The 21446-nt window shown below is 39.1% G+C and overlaps 1 protein-coding gene across 1 annotated transcript; it reads right to left on the reverse strand.

The window, feature by feature from the left end:
- Positions 1 to 67: 67 nt before the first annotated feature.
- On the reverse strand, positions 68 to 20361 carry pitpnab (phosphatidylinositol transfer protein, alpha b). The gene is made up of 12 exons (XM_084942406.1): positions 20109 to 20361; positions 14126 to 14156; positions 10912 to 11057; positions 9745 to 9836; positions 9110 to 9117; positions 8517 to 8591; positions 8041 to 8124; positions 7832 to 7909; positions 7178 to 7288; positions 6245 to 6367; positions 5309 to 5391; positions 68 to 3565 (listed from the first exon to the last, which is right to left on the reverse strand). The coding sequence occupies exons 1-11, from the start codon at positions 20123 to 20125 to the stop codon at positions 5344 to 5346; spliced, it is 813 nt and encodes a 270-aa protein (XP_084798532.1). The 5' UTR covers positions 20126 to 20361; the 3' UTR covers positions 68 to 3565; positions 5309 to 5343.
- Positions 20362 to 21446: the final 1085 nt, after the last annotated feature.

Raw genomic sequence — 21446 nt, forward strand, 5'->3', positions numbered from 1 at the left:
TGTTTAAATAATCTCACACCGATGACATCCATTAAAATCATTTTTAAAAAAAGCATTCACATCAAACTTATGTACAGTTGCTTTGTTTCTTTTTATTTAGTTCTTTATGTCTCCAATGTACAGTAGTGTTATTAGAAGATAAAATGACAAAAAGGCACAAATTCACAATAAAAGAAAGAAAAACAGGAGACGAGTTAACAGGAGTGAGAGAGAGAGAGAAAGTAAGAGAGAGAAAGAGAGATTTAACGATTTAAAAACAGTTTGGGATTATTATGGAATCATTTGGTTTCATACTCTGATTATAAATCGAGGAATCTAACAACAGATAACTATGAGATTGTCTCTGTTAAACCACGTTCTCTCACAAGTTTGTAGGTTCAGACTCTTAAAAACATCGGTATCTGTTCTCAAACAACCACATATTTTTGTCCTTTCTCATGTGTAGCTTTAAGCTCCAACACTCCAGCACCCAGTTGAAGCTGCTCCGAAATGTAGAATAATTTCCCCTCGATTCCCCCACTGCTAACCACAGGAGGGCAAAGTCTAACTCGTGCCCCGGCGTCACGAAGGGCCGACGCCATCAGCTAATTATGTGGATCAATGAAGTGACCCAAGCTGCCGTTCCTTTGCAGAGAGAAGTCAGTGTAGTTCAGAGACTGACAACAGAGGTACAACATTCAGAACAAAAATATATATTTATACACTGTCCTGCCAATGAGACGTGGTACCTGTGAGGGAATAATGAAGGACAGGAAATAGTAAATAGGCTCTTTTTTTATTTTTTCCTCCAAATGTGAAGTGCTGCTTCACTTGAGCAGCCTAAACATCTATAACAATATGTAAGAATGCCTTTTTATGACTACAGTTGACAATATTCCTCAAAATGTCTTATCACTACTAAATTCAGCAACTAGAACTCAACATTTTCTGATTCTGATGGTGTGTAATGCTGAGTAGATAGCGATTAATTAAGAGGATCAAGTGTTAAGAGGTGTGCTGTAGGCTTTGGCAGGACAGTCTGATCTATATATATGTGTTCATCTACAATAATTTATTTACTATTTACAAAGTCAGTACATACAGTACATCCACAAACCTCCATGAATCAGTTGGTAGCCCCATCACAGACACTGAGTGAGACACTTGATGGACACAGAGGTGCAGGGATTGAATATCCAGGGCCAGTGTTTTGGAGTCAAAGAGGAGGCAACAGAAAAATGTTTGCCACGATGGCCTTATTCAAGTAATCTGGCATATGCAAACATAAAAAGATCAAACATTATCCTTTTAAAATTTATAGTTCACAAGGTTGATAATGATCCTCAGAACAGTCCCTTTTAATAATTCATCAGTAATGTGTGTGCACATTAGATTAGGCTCAAAGACAATGCTCAAATGTCTGTCAATCATTTGCTTTACCTTTCTTGTTAATTAGGGTTAGGGCTGAGCCAATTCAGCTCCACGTTTCCCTGTAAACTGAAAACCTGAATCTAACCAGATTCAGCGTAATAGTCCTTTAGATTAATGTAGCTTAACATGAGAGTAACTTCTGGAAGTCTTCTAGAAAACCTTTGCATTTTTAAGAATTTCTGCAAATGACTTATCCTAATTAAAGAGTCAATGGAAGAAATAATTCTTGCAATGCTTGGGACAGACGTCATTTTGACTGATGACAGTACTTGATCGATACCGTTTTTATTTAGTAATTGCAAATGAAAAACCCAATAGTGAAATTGATATTTATACTACAAAATTCAGTAAGTATGCATTATTGTACTTTAGTAATGATTGTGCATAAACTACAAAAAATAGGCTTTATTTATCTGTTATTTTAAAGTTTCTAAATTATTTTACATGAACTAATATTAGCTTGTTAGTGCAAAATGTCCATAATCATTTTCTTGTCTCGTTACCTGTTGCTTTCTCTTTAAGCTTTCCATACTGTTAAAACATGTGCAGGATGTGAAGTAGATGACGGGACGGAAGGAAGGCAAAGGAAGCCAAACAAACACCAGCAAGAAGAAAAACAAAATAGCGCCCGCTGTAGCTTAATTTGTTCCTTGTTTGTAACTAGGATCAACTTTCTACAAAGACACTCACTACCCTGCATGACACATTCACACTCATGCATACACCCAGAAAAATCCCCTCCAAAACAAAACACAAATTTAAATAACAACCTTTAGATCCCACAAGAGAAATCAACCCATGCAAAGACAATAAACATGGAATTTAATGATGAGTAAGCAACTTGAGCCCTCTTGAGTTGAGGCTTGCGCTCCAGTTTACTAAAACTGCAATGACCAAGGAGAGACCAGCGTGTCATGATAGTTATTGCTATTGCTGGATAACACCATTTATCCACTGAAGATGACACAACGGATGACAAGGCAAGACCTGATGCAGAATGACAGCACAGGTCACCAACAGAAGAATAAAAAAAGACACAGGCCTACACTTGTTTATGACTGTTCCAGTTGTCTGCTCTATATTTTTTATTTTGCAGGGTGACACATTTTACCAGTACCCCTCTCAGCTATTGCTCTCTCTGTATTTCTATTTATATGCATTACTGTATACTTGTATTCAGACACAATCTTCAATTACGGCAATTTCGAGCACCCCGAACAGCCAAATGAAACTGGGGAGGATCTGCTGAAAGAGGCATGAAAAATACAGCTGAAAAACTTGGTGACCTAGCAATGTTACAAAGACACACACCACTAAGCCCTGCCACAACCACACACACACATATATATATATGCAAACACACATTCACAAAGCAGCAGAAAAGCTAATGAACTTGTCAACATATTTACGGGGGCAAAAATCGTATCTGTTAGGTCAGATTTATAGCAGAGATAACACAAAACTCTTAGCACAATCCCAACCTTGCAGCTGGGATTTGTAGATTTGCAAATCGATTTCAATAAGAAAGGGAAACACTGCATGACACAAATGGAGAAAAGGAGATACAATGGCAAAAAAAGAAGAAATTAAAGGATCAAACAAGCAACACAGCACTGAGCATACAGCTTGGCTTGATCTGGAAAAAAATAAACATCCACTCACAAAATGTACTGAATCATTTTAAAAATCTTGTTTTTTTAATATATATATATATATATATATATATATGTATATACACATATATATGTACTTCAGTACAATTATTCAACTCTCCGATATACTTTATATATACACTACTGGGATATCCTAAATAGAAATAAATCCTAAATTGCAGAGATATATGACACTATTCTCTGTAGTTTAGAACAATTTAGACAGAAAGAGAGGACTGACTGACAAGATCTATAATTTTGCTACTGGAGGCCTCAGAGCAATTAACATGGGGACACTAGATCAAAAAAATAAACCAAAAGTACAGATGAGTGTGAGAGGAGGGAAGGACGGAGAACATCAGCTGAAAACTGGAAGTTTACTGGGTCCAGGTCCCTGAAACCAAATTGGACTGCAAGGGGTGGGTTTTGGACCGGCCGGTCGGATGTTGCGTCGGTTGAGACAAAAGGAGGATGTGAATCCGCTGGTGTCTGGATATTCTGATCTAAAAGAGAAGACAGAAAGACAGTCATCACTTACATTGTCTGCTTTTTTTAATTGCCTAATAAACAATTAATTTCCTTTATTGCAGAGGTGGGACCAAGTCATTGTTTTGCAAGTCTCAAGTAAGTCTCAAGTCTTTATCCTCAAGTCACAAGTCAAGTCTCAAGTAATGTCAGGCAAGTCAGAGTCAAGTCTCAAGTCACTGGTGTAAAAGTCCGAGTAAAGTCACAAGTCTGAAACTTTGAATTTCAAGTCCTTTAGAGTCTATATATGCTTTATATGCAGTTATATGCTAAATGTAAATATTAGACCATGTGATTTTTAAATCTGTGTTTTTCTCAACACATGACGAAATAGTGAACTTAGAAAATATACACAAATTGTGAAATTGCACCTCTATAAAATGCAGCTCAATTAAACTTAGCTCCAAGAATAATTTTCAACGACAATTCTGAGATAAGCTGCATGTTATTCTTGGATGCGCTTGTAGGACCGGCTTTAAAATAGCATGACAAAAATATCATACACATTAAAGTTATTTGACATCACAAAGTTAGATGAAGTCAGCTATCTCATCGTAGCAAAAGAGAAGCACCACCTACCGTTCTTTATGCAACTTCAACTGTCGGACAAAGTTGGAAGTTGTTCCATCTCTGTCTGTGATTCTGTGATTCTCTTCTTGCATGTTTTGCATATTGCATTTCGGTTTTTTGTTGACTACTTCATAGTTTATGTACCTGAAAAAAATAACTCCTTGCAGCATTTTTGAGCGTTTTTTTTTCTTCTTCTTAAAAAAAAATCTGGTTAATTTGATTGGCTGTGCTACAGCTCACGCACACATACGTACGGAGTGTGGTTTGAATAAATGAATGAATGAATTGAATTAATGGCGCACACTTTCTACATAATATACATGTTAAATTTTAGATTTGGGGTGAAATATCAAGTCTTTTCAAGTAAACCGGTTCAAGTCCAATTCAAGTCCCAGGTCATTGGTGTAAAAGTCCAAGTCAAGTCACAAGTCTTAGAACATTTTTTCAAGTCAAGTCTAAAGTCATAAAAGTAATGACTCGAGTCTGACTCGACTCCAAGTCATGTGACTCGAGTCCACACCTCTGCTTTATTGTTTATTGCATGCTAATTAAATTGCATGCAGTTAGTGGCATGCTAAAAGCATACTATTTAGTTAGCATGTAACTAAATATATATGTAAATTTAGTTGGATGCTTTTCTCAAATGTACTCAGATTTCAAGCCTGCCTGCTCTTGTGAACCTCATTTCCAGCAACAACATGCACGTGAACTAGCCGATAATCACAGCGAAGAATTTAGCAGCAAAAAAGCCTGTTGAATGTGTTAATTGGCGACTTATTAAGGTCACATTCTGCTGTTTTAGATTCAATAATCCAACATTTGTGACCCCTAATAACCATATAACTTCATTTACTGGCTGCAATTTCTTGTTACTTATACACTGTAACTGATATCTGAGATCATTTAAAGGGCTCTTGGACACTAAGGTTTAGCTTAAAACAAGACAAAGGTTTTGCTAATTGATTAATTTCTTAACTACGGAAGAAAAAAAAACACTGAGGTTTCTGGTCAAACAACGCAAACAATTTGAACACATCACCTTGGATTTGGGAAGTTACAATGAGCAGCTAGACTGGGGAAAAAATCCAGTATTCCAACAAACATGTCATGGCACAAATTTACGATCACACAAAGGACAAAAATAATTTCACCTGATGAGCAGCAGCATTCACGGTCCAATACAGCCTCAGTCCTCTAGAGCGACCATCCCTTTCACAGGGTCCTTCACTCTCATCTGACAAAAGAGAAAAATCACACAAGAAATTTTTAATTGTTTGCTTTAGTGTCTAGTAATCACAACATTTCAAGGCAACGAAATATGTGTGTGAAATACGTAGAAGTTGAGCTGCTGCATATGAAAGAACTGCATCTTCCAAGCAGACAGAAGTAGTATAATAAAGTATGTCTGTCTGCTCCACGGCTGTCTGTGTGTGTGTCTGCAAAGGACTACAATCATAGCCTTACTTATAACAAGGTGTTTACATGGTGTTGGCTTCATCAAACTGTGGCATGGCCTTGACCTGGTCTGTACTAAGTGTTAAATAGCAGGGAATAAGCACTTTTAAGTCTGAGGTCATGGTTTTCAGCCTGAAAAGATTGGGTTTCCTGTTCTAGATTGGGATTAAGGTGTCATCTTAAGTGGAGGGGTTCAAGTACCTCTTGGGCTTGTTCATGAGTGAGACAGAATGACAGGCAAATCTGGTACAGCACCAGTACAGCAGCTGAGTGCTGTACAGGTCTGTTGTTTTGATGACGGATGCAAAGCTACATATCTACTGGTTGATCCTGGTCAAAAGAATAATACACAAGCAGCATAAACTAGCTTGCTTTAAGGGGTGTCTGTGATCATCCTATGAGGAACTCTACATCGAAAAGAGACAGTCAAGGTCTTTTCCCAATTAGAAGAAAACTGTGCAGCAGACCCAGAACACGCCGGATTGACCATGTCTCACAGCTGCCCTAAGAATGCTTCTGTGTCCCCACAAAAGAATTGCAGGAGGTGATAGGGGAAAGCCAACTGTCGGTGTGTGCTAGAAAACATTAAAAGATACACTGTATCAAGTTCAATTTAATCTTGCCTGGCTTACCTCATCCAGCTCCCTACGCGTCTGCTCCTCCATGCGACGTATGTCTTCCATGTTCAGTTCAATCCATTTGTCAATCCAGCAGAACAGCTGGCGGTGAAAATTAGTGAACAAACGCTTCTCTTGCTGTGAGACAACAGAAACAATAAAGCGAAAAGTTATGGATTAGTTAAAGGAGCTGGATTTCTTAACGTAAGAGATGTGTAATTTCATCCTGTTTCCAATCTTTTACCCCGTTTATCGCGGAGAGGCTGGCAGCATACATGTGGAACATGATAGTTAGTCCCAAAAGGTTGATTCTGTTCATCTGGATGTAGAGTTTTCATTGGGAGAAACATTTCATCACTCATTCAAGTGACTTCTTCAGTCTGAGCTGACTGCAGGTTTCCCTGATCTTATAAACAGTACATTTGCATAACGACTGAAACCAGCACCACTGAAGGAACAATGGGCTGTGAGGTCAGTTTCTTGATCATTAATAAGCAAATTGTAATGACCATTGATCAACAACCACTGATCAAATTCCACTGATCAATGACCATGGATCAATGGTCATAAGTACAATTCAAGGAGTACCATTCCTCCCACTAAAAATGCTTCATCGAGGTGAACAGAATCAGTCTTTTGGTATTTATTTACCTGGATGAATGAGCATGCGTCAAGACATGATAGTGAGTGGTGCCTTTTTCCATTACTACCTCAAGCGGTCAGGATTTACTGTATGTGTGCAAAGGATAACACACCGTGGTGCAACAGCCATTAACAGATATTGTCAAGGAAGGAAAAAAAGGATATGTCCCGCAGGATAAACAATGTAAATGACTTTTTTTTATCAATAAACCCTCCTCAGTAGCAGGCCATGACCTGTAGCTTCCTGGTTGTGTCAAACTGATAATAAGGTAAAAAGCAAATAAAACAAAAAACCTCTCAACAAACCTTTTGAATGAAATTCTCCACTTTATTTTGCAGGCCCCACCACTTGAATTTGACAGTGACCAGCTTGTAGGCACACATGTGTGGGCAGTCTTTCTTGTTAGGAAGTTCCTTCTGCAAGTAGATAAACACATTTTTTTTTATGTTACCAAATGTTCCTCAGGCATAACACATCTGTATGTCTGGACCTTTGCCTCTATTCAACTAATATTTAATCAATAAAGATACACTGAGGGCTATAAATAATGTTTTAGAAATCCAGAGGTCATCACTTCTCCTGATTTTCTCCAACACCTTTTGACAATAATAAAAAGGCTCTAAAACTAAAAGTATTGATTAAAAAATCCACTATAATATATACTAACTGTAAATAAGGGCTGGCTTCTAAAACCATTCAACTGAATAAAACCACTCAGGAAAAACTGATAAAAGACAGGACCCTAGTGTCCTTAGAAGCAGCTATGGCTACATTATATTGCTGTGTTATGACCAAATTTTGTTCTGCACAGATCAGGCATCACTGGCTAAACATCATAGTTGCTAAGCAACAAGTATCAGTGCAAATATATTTTGTATTTTGCACATCAGTGATTAACATTAAAGTGGTTGAAAAATGTGCCTCTGCCTACTGAGATGTTTACAACAAAAAAGCTGCACCTTCCAGTCTGGTCCTAGAGGTCCTCGTCCTGTCTTCACTGACTTGAACTTGCAAGGATCTTCTTCAGGCTTGTAGTCCTGAAGAAAAATGGCAAAAGCCCCCCAACAAACCCCCCCCCCACAATAAACAACATGTATAAGGTGACACGTAAGTATGAAAGCTAGATGCTGTGATGGTCTCTGCATTGATTTTAAGGTGATGTTTTCACCTTTGGTTCCACTTGGCTTCTGTCTGCAATATCAATATAGACTACATCCACTTTCTTCCAGGTTTCGGCATCCAAACCGTGTACCTGAAACAGAGACAGAGAGAACAAAACTAGATACTGTGTCTGAAGGCAAGTTTCCCCAGGCAATAAAATAGTGTTTTAATAACATAACATTTACATTTATGCATGTATAGTAACACTGTCCCAGTAATTATGAGCACCTACAAAAGGGAGATGCAATTTGGATTTCAAATAAGAATTATGAAGCAGATTTTGATTAGGAAACCACTAAACAACAGAAAACACAACCACAAGTAGAGGAAAATAGACTACAAACCTCACCATCGATAAATTAAACATTTTGTAAAAAAAAAACCCCAACCACCTTTGTGCCATCTGCATTGTTTCCACTCAAAATATGGACATTCAACTTGCTGCATGTAGCACCAAAGGTCATTATTGCCATTAATAATTACATTTTCAAGGTGTCCCATGTCAGGTTTGTGCCATGTCTCAATCTTGATCAAGAAGTTATCTTTCATATACTCGTTCTGCAGAGAAAACACAAGTAAAATTGAGTGAAACAGGAAGAGTAATTCTTCATGAAAATATGTAAGCAAGCAAAGGATCTTAAAATATCACCTAACTCCTGTTCTCATATACACACACACCAGCGCATACAGCTGTGTATCCAGGACTTAAGAGGACATTACATTAACTTACTGTAACCCTAATCACCTTAATCATAATTAAACATTTCTAAACTTAACCTTAACAAAAATGTCCTCATCAAAGTTTTTAATGATTTCTGTAATAGGGAGCCCCCCCCGCCCCAATAGAAAAACACATCTCCATATTGTGTGAACAGATTTAGGTCCCCATAGCTTGAGTAATACATGAAGCACACACAAAGTAATGGTGTCTGACTACGCCTGCTGCTTCGCCACTGAAATAGATCACATTTCTTTCTCAACTTTCAGGTTAACTCGCTCGCTTTCTCTCAGCATCAAGGTTTGAGGTGTCTTTTGTGTCAACGCACACGATTTCCAAAGTAAACACGCATACTTACAGTGATGACTGCAGAGCCCGATGGCAGACAGCGCAGGAGCAGACAGAGAGAAACACAAGAATAGTTGAGTTGAGGAACATTTGAAAACACTACGAAACACTACCAATACGCATTAACAGTATTGGACAATGTACAGATGTCACGAGGAATTGTTAAACACCAGTTGTCAGTGTGTGTGTGTAGGTACAGGTTGTGCCTTTGCCTGTTCTGTGTGTTTGTGTGACAGATGGCTGTCTGGCAACTGGCAGGCTGTGTGTGATCTCAGCCTGAAAGGCTCGAGTGATTGCACGGCTCTTCTCTCTGGGCATACAGTAAATTATTCAGCTACTCTTTCAAGGTGACAAAGACCCAGAGACACACAGTTAGCAAGAGTGTGCGGTTGAATGTGTACCGCCATTATTTAAATCAGTTATCTTAAACCCCTATTAAACAAAAAAAAAAAGATATATTTCTTTTACAAATAAAATCCACTGAGCGAGGCATCCCTGAGCTACAAAAACACGTGATTCTGATAAATGTCACAAATCAAATCTGTATTTTATGTGATGAATATTACCAAAAACACACGTGTTTGCACAGAGATTAAGCGTTTTGTGTGCTGGTATAAAGTGTCTCTGCGTGTATGTGTGTCGTACCTGTGCGACAGTATGGGTACGCGTTCCAGGCTTTCTCGTGGATATTGAGAGCTGAAGCTGGAGCCAACATTCTGACGAATGATGGCACTTTACTGCAGGGCAGAGGAGTGAAGAGAAAACAAGCCTAGTTAATTTTAAAGCTTTTTTATTTCAGTTATTTAACTTTATTATAGGTTCTCATATTGGAGGTCTTAAGCATCACAGCAAAACCTTCCTTTGCCTGACCAAGTCCTTTATATTAAACTTTAGATTTAGCTTTGCAATGTAAACATAAATAGCTATAATACATATGAATGCCCACTATAAAGATCTAAAGCAACAAAAGCACTAAAACCTCGATAGGCAGAAACTACATGTGGTTGCTTCTGGTAGCTTACTTACATGCATCAGTGTGCTATCAGCATATTTAGATCTTTGTAGGTGAGCAAACAGTCCAGAACCTTAACCTTACTATCAGGTTTTCCTAAAAGCTTCTTGGAAAGCCTTCAGCTGATCCAAAACACTGCAGTGACAGTGCTAACATGGACTGGAATGAGAGATCAAATTTCTCCTTCTCTTTTTGCTTTGCTGCTAAAGGATAAACAAACTAAGTTCCGAATGATCATGCCAAATGTTAAAGACCTCATAGTAAAACATTATCCCAGTAAAGCATCCCACTGTCAGAGTACAGGCTTACTATGGTAGAATAAGAAGCAGAGCCTTCAGCTATCAGGCTTCTCTCCTGTGAAACCAGCTCCCACTTGGGATTCACGAGAAATATTCTCTGGGGTGGGAAGTGCTAAGTGTTGCTATAATTTACTGATTATGTCTCCACTGCCCAAGTGTTTATTTGCCAGTTTGCATGCTATGCTGTGTTACTATTTTATGTACTCTCTTTCCCCTCCAATCGATACCTAAGTTTGGTTCTGCCAGACAGCTCTTCCTTCTAAAAGGGAATTTTTCCTCTCCACTGTCACCAAGAGTTTTCTCATAGGGGATCATCAGATTATTAGGGCTCTTGATGGTGTCCTTGTTGTTAACTGCTGCTTTATATAATGAAGCTGAAGTAAATATAATTAAGACTTTGAAGTAACGGGATGATAGACTTACAAATATATGAAATAGAAAAATGAATGCAATATTGTTCTGCATCGTCTAACACTGCAAACCTGTTGTACAAATACTTACCTCTGCAAATGGTATATTTTGTGTGTGTACTGTCCCTTCTCTCCATCTTTCTCATAGGGTTCATTTTTTAGCACCTCCACTCCTTCTCCTCCACCCGTCTCATTCTTACTGGCCTCAGCCACAGAGTACAGCTGGCCAACCTGGTACTGGAAAAAACAAAAATACATAAAAATAGTTGGATTGATGTAAAAACATGGCTTAAAGGGACAAATAAAAAGCTTCTTCCTCTCAAGCCTACCTTAAAAGAACACATGCTGAAGTTACAATGTATTATTACCCAGATGAGTGCGCTCAGGTATATTTTTTCATGTGCATTTCATCTTTTTCTTTGGATCTTGTTCTTGATTGCTCCATATTCCTCTCCTTCTTCCTGAATTCTCATAATCTCCCATATACTTATGCTTGCTCTCCACATTTTATTTTCATCCTGTCTACTTTTATGTCGCACCCGACTGTTTTTCTCTTTCACGACTTCTCAGTCTCACACCTCTGTCTTCATCTCATCCCCCTCTCCCTGATCCCAAGTGTGCATGTGATTGTTTAAGCACAGGACAATGGCTCTTTCATTTCTTAATCACCTCTAATCCACATATAACCTCTGCACAAAGCTGGACCAGAACGCAGACACGCTTACAACATCGCAACGATGGGACAAGTTGATTTATTATGTATTCTGACCTTTTAACAGGAGACATATAAAAGTTATTCTTTGTATTCAGACGTTGCCGGGTATGACTTCCTGCACTTCTGTGTCATTCACTAAAATCAAATGATGAAAACGCTGATTATGTGTTTACACACAATGCAAGTTTCTCTTGCGGTCAGCAAAACCTGGCAAGCAGGAAACAAAGAGGATTTGACAATCTTCAGTAATCTCAACAAAAACTCATGCTTAGGCTGAAGAAATATGCTGTGCCTGCCACGGCACGTTTGTATACATATACATACATTTATAGCGCACAGAAATAACTAAGCTCGACAGAACATCTCACGATGGAGTCAAGTGGTAATCTAATGCTCTCCTGCCCCTCCATGAACCTTAAGTGAGCATGGTAGACAAGATCTCACTTCACTTTCAGGCAGTGAATGTTGGTATACAGTAAATCAACAGCAAAATTCCTGCCTCTGCCTGCCTGGCTCTAAAGCTAGTAAATAGTAAATTTAGTAAATTGACTTTTTAACATTAAAACATTGCACTTTATATTACATTTTTATGTAGTCAACAACTTTCAGTTTTCTCCCTTATCAAATGATTTGTCTGTCTTCGGTACATTTTGTAGCTCAAAGATGAGCCTTCTCTGAAATTTGGTGTTGGTAGTCCAGTGAGAGGCCTTAGGCAAGTCATGACTTAGGTAGTAATTTTAGATACCTCGTATAATTAGAGCAGGAGCTATGAAATTAATGGGGATGGTGAATTGAAGCCAAATGTTTAAAGATAAGTTTGGTTCATCTCGCAGCACTAGTTCTGCTGAGTGTAACTAGACCAGTATGTGGGGGGTGGATTCATCTTTAGGTACCCACAGATCACTCTGTTCAGTGCAAAAACATAGTGATGAGTTGTGACTGCCAGATGTTTTAGATTTGAGAAAGTTGGTTTTGTTCATCTGGAAAAAAAGGATTACTCTGCAACAGCAGCAGCAATAAAAAAAAGATGAAATGAGCCACAGAGGTTTAATTGACCTTCTTGAAATATGCAAACTATTACATTTTCTAAATAAGCAGTGAGTGTGACCATGATTGCTTCTTAGAGTTTATTCAATGACTAGACACATCTGCTGAGAAAAAAACAAACAAACCAAAAAAACTGGAAAGCCAAATGGACACTGGAGACGGTTCCCTCTGAACAGGCATGGATACTGTAGCTACCCACTGAAAAAACGGGATGCAGGAACAGCAAAGCCTCCTGGGTAACAGCATTGGACAATTATAGCTCGACCTTGCCTTGTGGGATCAGTCTTTGTCCAGTTATGCCAGAACTTTCTACTTTTCATGCAAATAAAGTACTGATAAGCTTTATCTTAAACGGTGGCCCTTGGCAAGAAGTTAGCAGACAGGAAATTCAATTTCAGCAAAACTCTTCAGGGAGGTTTTACCACCACCAGGCTCTGACAGTCAGTACAGTCTCACTGAAAAAAAACACTGTTTCACTCAGTGAAATGGCAAATAACTGAAGACTGCTGCTTCAGAGAGTCTGAATTTAGAGAAGGAAACAGACATGCTCGAGGGATGTGATTCAGGGGACTGTTGGTTAACTCTCTTTAGGATTAGGTTTGTCAAATTTAACTCAAATATTTCCTTTTCAGTACTTTTTCAGCATCTGTTTGTGACACAGTGTCCACTTCTTGTGCTTTAGAGGAAATCTGCCTGATTATTAAGAGATATAATTGGAGATAATAAGATAATGTCTACAAACAGACACAGTTAAGAGAAGAAACATTTAAATTTGAAAACGCCTTCGGAGGAAATCAGTATTACTTATTTCTCACTCCACTGCTTCGTGGTTTTGATTTTAAACGAAAATATGAAACAGTATGATTTGGTCAAGTCTCCGATTTGAATTCTTGAATTCCTGTGACTGATCTGGCGTTTATGTGGCACACTGCAGCGTCTGAGCACGCACTGGTGCTTCACACCGATGCTTTAAGCTACAGTAAGATTAAGTGATTTAAATGTATTTAAATATTTTGTAATAAATGCGCAGTATTAGTCATAGGTCTCTACCAAAAGTAGATTAGACTGCTTTAATTTTCCAAAAATATAAAGGCAAAGGAAAAAGGAGGTGGGGGGTAAGCGTGATGTCATGGAAGCAGTTTCAGGTGACTCATTTACAATGCAGGCCTGAATAGACAGGCAGACTGCAATGGAAGTGATGACAAGACACGACAGATGGACGCAGACACAGAGTGTAAGGACAGTGAAATACTGTGTGGATTCAATGGTCTATCTAAGATAAGAGATTCTCTTAAGCTGGATTTTCCTATGCAGGCTGGATGTGTGTGGATATATGAAAAATGTGTTAGAACATGTGGGCATCAAAAATGTAAACACACAAAACAATCCAAAGGAGAGGAGCTTTACTGATACAGCTTCTGAGGAAACAGAGCTAAAAAAAAAAAAAAAAAAAAAATCAGATAACACAGGCTGAGCCTTGAGCAAATCTCGCTAACACACAGAGACACTTACACACATTGAAATATACTGAGATAGCACTTACCTCTTCCACGGAAATAGGAAGAATCACTCGACTGGAAAAGAGGGAAGAATATGTGAAATTACTCAAAATGTTACACTAAAACTCCTGAACTCGTGCTTGTAATGTATACTGAACAATGGGCAGACATGCAGCACAGTTCCATTCACACCAAATATGATGAACAAAAAAAGACATAAAAATCCAGATGATTCTGTTTAAACTGTTTAAGATGCTTCCATTAATGCGCTAAAAACTCAAAATGTTTTTGGTTGTGATGTAACAGTTGAAGTTTAAGTCTCCAACATGCCCCTGACAGACTCAGGGGCATGTTGGAGACTTGGGCTCTTTCTTTTAAAAGTGAGTTCTTCCTCCCCACTGTCACCACAGGTTTCCTCATAGGGTTTTCTCATAGGAAATGGACAATTTTGCTATTGTGAAGTCAGATCTTTTGCTATTTTCATGCTACAATGGAACAATTCAAGTTTCTCAGAATCTCTATGTTGAGTTTTTTTAACTGCCCTTGTAAAGCACACTGAACTTGTCTGAGCACAAATCCCCAGAAAGGTGTTTTCTTATGCCTTTGGCGGGAAATGAACTTCCTCTGTGAAAATGTCAAGCTGACAACATGAGAAGCCATGTTTAACTATTCAGCTTAATATTTATTGGAATACCAATTTTTCTCAAATACACACCCTTTTTGCTGTGCCGTGTGAGCAAAGGATAATAGTCTTTATCTGGATGTGCAGTATTGAACTATACAAAGTATGTGACAGCAGCTAAACTTCAATTCATCGTATAACACAAGTTGTTCAGAGGTTATTCTTTAAGATGAAGTAAATGACAAATCTAACAAATCTATCCTTGTGTGCATGGATATGAGACATTTGGAAAAAAATAAAATATTAAAAGTCCCATTTAGTATAAATTTAATGTATTTAAATGTGACCCTCGTATCACTGAACCATTAAAAAACAATGCATGATCTTTTTGCTGTTGCTTAGTTACAAATAAATCCTTGAATGTTTATACGGGCTATGTGAATGAAAACAGTCAAATTCACTTGCATAAACAGACATCATATTTCTCTCATACAAGCAGCATTTGTTGGTTCATCTGCTGTTTTTGTTTTGCCTTTTCCAATAACTGCTGTGTCTAATTTTTTTCTGTTGTATCACTGTGTTTTAAAACAAGCACTGGGGAAATGCAGAAGCCCAACACACGGCCACATACACACATCACCAACAAACTTGTCCTGCAAAATCTGCATTTCACTCATATTTGATAAAATGACATATTAAAAAATAATGATAAGAGATCCAACTAGGAGTGCTGAGATAGCATGTTGCATTATACAAACTACAATAATATTTGTATACATACAAATATTATACTGCAAAAATCTACTATTTTTATTATAGTAATCTATTAATGAGTTCATAGTTTTATGCTAATTTATTAATCAATATGTAACTTTGCAATGTTGTTTTGATTAAATAACCCCATTCTTGGATTTTATATTGATTTTTTAAAAAAAGATCGCATACAATGAAGAATAATGAATAAAGTCACAATTAGAGAACTCTGGCACATCGATGTGTATGGAAAAATAAAACTTTACAGTCCATCAACGCTAACAGTTACACAGATGCCCACACACATTCAGAATTCAACATCTTAGCAAAAACTCATTTTGCACAAACATGCAAGCACACACACACAACATCTGGGCTCTGTTACATTGCACACAATAAAGCAGCAGCTTAAACATGCTGCACCGCCTCCTGCATCCCAGACCACAGAATGCACATGTACAGTATGCAGCTTTGTTGATTGTTCTGCGAGTGTGTGAGGTATGCCCAAATTCACTTAATCCTACATCCCATTCGCCACTGAGTGTAATCTGGCTCTGAGTCCCAGCCAAACACTGACCGGTAGACCAGATGCTGCAAAGAAGGCAGGGACTGGCCCTAATGTCAAATGACAACATTTGAGATTTGAATTTACCAATATAAGTTCTGTTTTTGTTTACAAGGGTTGCAGTTACATTGTTTTGTTTTTTTCTGATGTATTAAAATTATTACTGCTCATCTCTTTTTAAATGGTGAAAGAAATATCTGCGTGCCTAAGGCAAATATTAAAATTTAACCGTCAGTGTAAAAAACTGAAAATGTAGTTGTCATAATGCTTGTTCTACACTCACTGACCATTTTGTTAGATACACCTCTTCAGCTGTTTGTTAATGCAAATATCTCATCACCCAGGCACAGGGCGATTACTCAATGCATTTAAGCACGTGGACGCATTCAAGGCGACCTGTTGAAGATCAAATTTAAAGGTAAAGAAGTAAGTTAGAATGTGGCGTTGTTGTTAGTGTCAGAGGGGCTGGTCCGAGTATTTCAGAAAGTACTATATACTGGGAATTTGCCCTACTACCATCTCCTGGGCTTTACAGAGAGTAGTCCAAAGAAGAGAAAATATGCAGTGAGCAGCAGTAGTTCTCTGTGGGGGGGGGGGGGGGGGGGGGGGGGGGGGGGGGGGGTAGTAATGCCAGAGGTCAAAGGAATATGGCCAGACTGCTTTGAGCTGATGGGAAGGCAACACTAACTCAAATAACCATTTGTTATTTGTCGCTCATGTCTAATACTAAAGGGCTACAGCCACTCAAATTAAGAAAAATTCACACAGGCTAATCAAAATTGGACAATATAAGCTTGGAAAAATGTTGCCTGGTCTAATGAATCTCAATTTCTGCTGCAACATTTGGATGGGATGGTCAGAATTTGGCGTAAACAAAATGATAGCATGGATCCATCCATCTAATGCTTCAAACGAGTGGTGTAATGTTGTGAGGGATGTTTTATTAGCACATTTGAATACAATCTGAACATTATTCAAACACCACAGCCAACCAGACCATCTGACAAATCTCCAGCAACTCTATGATGCTATTACAGGCTGGACTCACCAGACACCCCATAGTACAATATTGTCAAAATACTTCACTTGCAACAAGATATAACTGTGATTTTTAACATTTTGCGATACGCTGAGTATCCCAATAACATATGCCATGATTTATCACCTTTTTAAATGCAAATTATGTCCTCAAAGTTAAACCTTGTCAACATCTGTTTTATCCAGTAAGATAAGCTTATCTCTCTTCAGTTATGTTTTTCTGCAAAATGAGACTGTCAAGCACATCAACACTGTCACTAAAACCGACCATAATATGGAGTCAGTCTGCTACCAGTCATAGATTGAATGGAGACAAGTTGGCAACTAAATTCAATTTGATTCTGACAATACAGCAATTAGGTGTGATAAATAATAGAAGGTCACATATCTGTTGATATTTATATTTAAAAATTCACATTTAACTCACTCTATTTGCTCTCAGCAGCCTTCATGTTCTACAGAACAATAACCAGAATACAACCAGCTGATATCTAGTTGAGTCGATTCCCCTTAAGTTATACTCACTGACATTCAGACTGATGGCAACATGCTGTAAATCTGTCTGCATTTATAATTTAGAAAGCAACTATTTGCATACCTTCAGCAATCTCTCTGAGAGTGGTTGCAGTTAATCTACTGTAAATTAGACCGTAACTGTTTGTGGAAAAGCTGCCTCCAATTAGGCAACCTCTGCAATCTCTTTGCAATCAGTAGTGATCATGAGTGCAACAATTTACACACCTGGATAACTATTTAGTTACTACAAGCTGCAATTGGTCACAAGATGTTTAAAAATTCAATACAATCACCAAACAGCCATTAATTTTTTTCGTAGACACAAAGAGATTACTGTCTTATATTTACTTGTGTGACTGAGCCTTTAGCTTGCTCTGAATTAGGAGTTTCCAGTGTTGGATAGTTTTTTGGTTGAGTGGGTTTAATGCAAGTTTGCTTGTTATGTTATGTTTCTGTATTCGGTGACTGTTGTAACGTATTAAAATATAAATATTTGGTGTCCCTGTATTGAGTACTGCAGTACTCTAATGTATCGATTTTCCCTAGATGCTAGCTTGTCCATTTGGACCAAATATCTGAGAAAATTTTCTAGCACCTTGATCTAACAGCAAAAAGGGAGTCCAGCCTGGTACTAGCAATGTGTACCTAACAAAATGGCCGGTGAGTGTATATTTCTCTTACTCTCTGCAAGTCTCCTTGGTCTAATGGTCTTGACAGGAAGATCAGGTGTCACTTTGTTGCTTTAGAAAACAAACACCCATCCTGCATTGCTCGTCTTTTCTTCTTTTCCTCTTTATCTTTTTTCCCTCCGTCTTCCTCTTTTTCCTGCTTCTATTCCTTTGATCAAATCAGGTTTTTAAAATCTAAAGCAGGTCCTACATGCATGTACACCTGCCAAAGTGCTTAAGCTGAAGAAAAGTGGATCATGAGTGATGTAGGTCAGTGGTTCAGGTGAGGAGCACTGAGTCTACAGAAACTGGACATGGATCTGTTCTTTTTCTCCTGACCCTCATGATGGTATCTTGGCGTGCGTAACTCTGTGTGTGGATGTGCGTGTACAAGCATCTTTGAGTGTTGACAGTGCGTAAATACATTTAGAATTTAATCGTGACTGATTTAATTAATTTCCAGGCTGGCTGCTGAGGCCCAGAGTCTCCCTAATCACTTCAGATCTTTAGGATGCCATCACTCTGATCCTGTGCTTTTTGTGCTGGGCCATTTATTGATTAAATGTAGAGGATGTGATGGCAAATCAAGACAATAACCAGTGACAGAGAGACTCTGATCAGAATTTTTTTTTAGATATTTCTGCCACACAGTTCAGGTCTGACCTTGCCACAAAATTGCAACAAACATGCTTATAATAAAAAATATGAAAAAGCCCAAATGTATTTGGATTTTTTTTTTTTATTTAAAAGGTGATGCATATCATTGAAACTACTAAAACACAGAACACCTAAAGGAAGCACACATCGTTCTTTTTTGTGTCTTTTTTTTTTTTTTTTTTTTTTAAAAAACAGGTGAACATCAGCTTCCTGGAACAAAAAACCTAATATACACACTGCACACTGACACCAGCAAAGAAATAAAGGAACAATATCCTGTCTGCGTGACAATGATGATTAAAACGTGCAGGATTTTCTCCATTTGAAGGACAATATCAGCCCAGTTCATCTGCCATTCATCGGCCTTGCCCTTATTTTAACCACCAGCTAAGAGTGAGCAGGCCTCAGTCAGTTACACAGAGGCCCGCAAAAACGCATTCAAACAATTTGTCAATTTATTTACTTTTTCCCATTTCAAGCCACAAAACCACACTGTGTGCCATTGCATCCTTTCGGCCCAGCAGCCAAATTCTCTAACATCTAACTGGTGCATTAAAACCTCGCCATTTGCCCTTTTCTCCCCCAAGCTTTGCGCCCACCTCCTCTACCTGCCCACTCCCACCGCTCCTGCTTCTTAATCAACCATCCACCCTGGGTCATTCTCCATCTCACTGTCTCCATTCCTCTAGATGCAAATGCTGGAATGCTCCATCGGTCGTTTCACCTTCACCGCGCATCAATAACATGGCCACAGCGGCTAACAGGGATGGACGCTGGCACGACGCGGCTTACGCCAGCCATTTGTCCCTCAGCTCCTCTCGAGCATCCGTCATTTTAGCACTACAGCGGAGGGAATTACTCTGTTCGCCACCACAGTGAAAGCCTCCCGATTTCAGCTGATGGCTTGTGATGCAGGATGTGAAGGGCACAGCCACGCCGGCTGCTGATGCAACTACAGCTGCCGCTAAATTTCCCTCTCAGTTTATTCCGCGAATACTTCAGGGTGGCGAGAGTGTTGCATGCATGAAAAATGATCACGGACACCGAGCAGGTGCGGGGTTTCGACATCACCCTGGCCGCACTATTGCAATTTCCCGGTCGGGCGACTGGCCACAATGTCAGCGGTGCGAAAGGAGACGGGGGAGACAGGCAAACGCGCACACGTTATCTTTTCGAACACTCTCTCACTTGCACACACACCTACTTACTATTCCTTTATAAGCATTTTTTGTGTGCAGTATATCCCGGGTTAACAGCCCAATACAGGTCCAGAAAGCGGGTCGATTCTTCCCTCTGTTAGTCGCTTCTTTTTCCGCTTGCTTCTCTTCCACCTCCCGCTCCCTATGTCATTCTACCTCCACAGTCGCTTATTTTCTTCAAATTCACTTCCTGATCGGGGCCGCGGAGCGGCGTTGCTGTTACGCGCAGAGCACCGAGGCCTGTGCAGAGAACACAACACACAGAAAGCGATGGTTCGTCATGGGAGTGGTCTGCGGTGGTGCCACAGAGCCACAACTCCACAGAACACATGTCACAGACACCAACATATTATAGGGTAGTGTTTGAAACAAAAAAACACAAAAGTAAGTCAACCCTCAGGAAACCAGCTGCACGGTAATTTAAGCGGACTAAAAACCATAAAACGTCGCTCATTAAACGTTTAGAGACTTTTTCAACAAATATTATTAACAAACATCACGCGGGACCCGTGCCAAGTTTATTCACACAAACCAGTAAAGCATCACTGACCTCTGAGTAGGGTTTTGACTGGTGTCCCCAGAAGACAACATGCCCCACCCCTCACACCTGTCTTTATTCGGCTCTCCTCCCTGTCCTGTAAGTGCGCACTGCACAAACAGCGGAAATTCACCAGGTGCGAGTCGTTACGTATGTGTGAGTAAAATAACACATATTCGACTTTATTGGGTGGAAATGTGTTTTGTGCTAGCAACCAAGGCAGCAGACCCCAAAGCAGTTAATGAAATTATGACAAATCCAATCAAGAATTGCATAAGACACGGTAAAAGAAGATATACTGTAGATTAAATGCAATAATAATAGCAATGAAAAAACAAAACGAATAACAAATAACAAAAATGAAAAACCCTCATGTTGGCATTCGGGCAAAATGAGGTTCCCTGAACCGTTTTTCTAAAGAGTGTGCAACACTCTGCGTCATCGTGACAGCGATGACGTAGAAGCGTAGTTATTCACCATCATCAGAGTATGACACGGAGATCACCGCTGGCACAGACGCACGGTGCGTCAGCTCTAAACCCTTTCCAACAGAGTCCTTGCATCTGATGTGATTATCCTCTTCCACACCCACTCGATGACAACTCACATGAATTACAGGCTGATCTGTAATTCACTCAAGGACCCCGGAGGCGTTCGGACCACACGTTTCAAGCAAGGCATTACAGATCCCTAATCCATGCAGTCCCTCATCCCGAAGATCGGGATGTGATTGCGAATGTGTGAGTCTAAAATTATGTAACGATGGAGTCTGTATTTATGGCGCATCTGTAACAGTCTGCCAGCATCCA

This window comes from Perissodus microlepis, chromosome 10 (assembly GCF_051167445.1).
Source record: "Perissodus microlepis isolate ML-2025 ecotype Zambia chromosome 10, ASM5116744v1, whole genome shotgun sequence".
NCBI lineage: Eukaryota > Metazoa > Chordata > Actinopteri > Cichliformes > Cichlidae > Perissodus > Perissodus microlepis.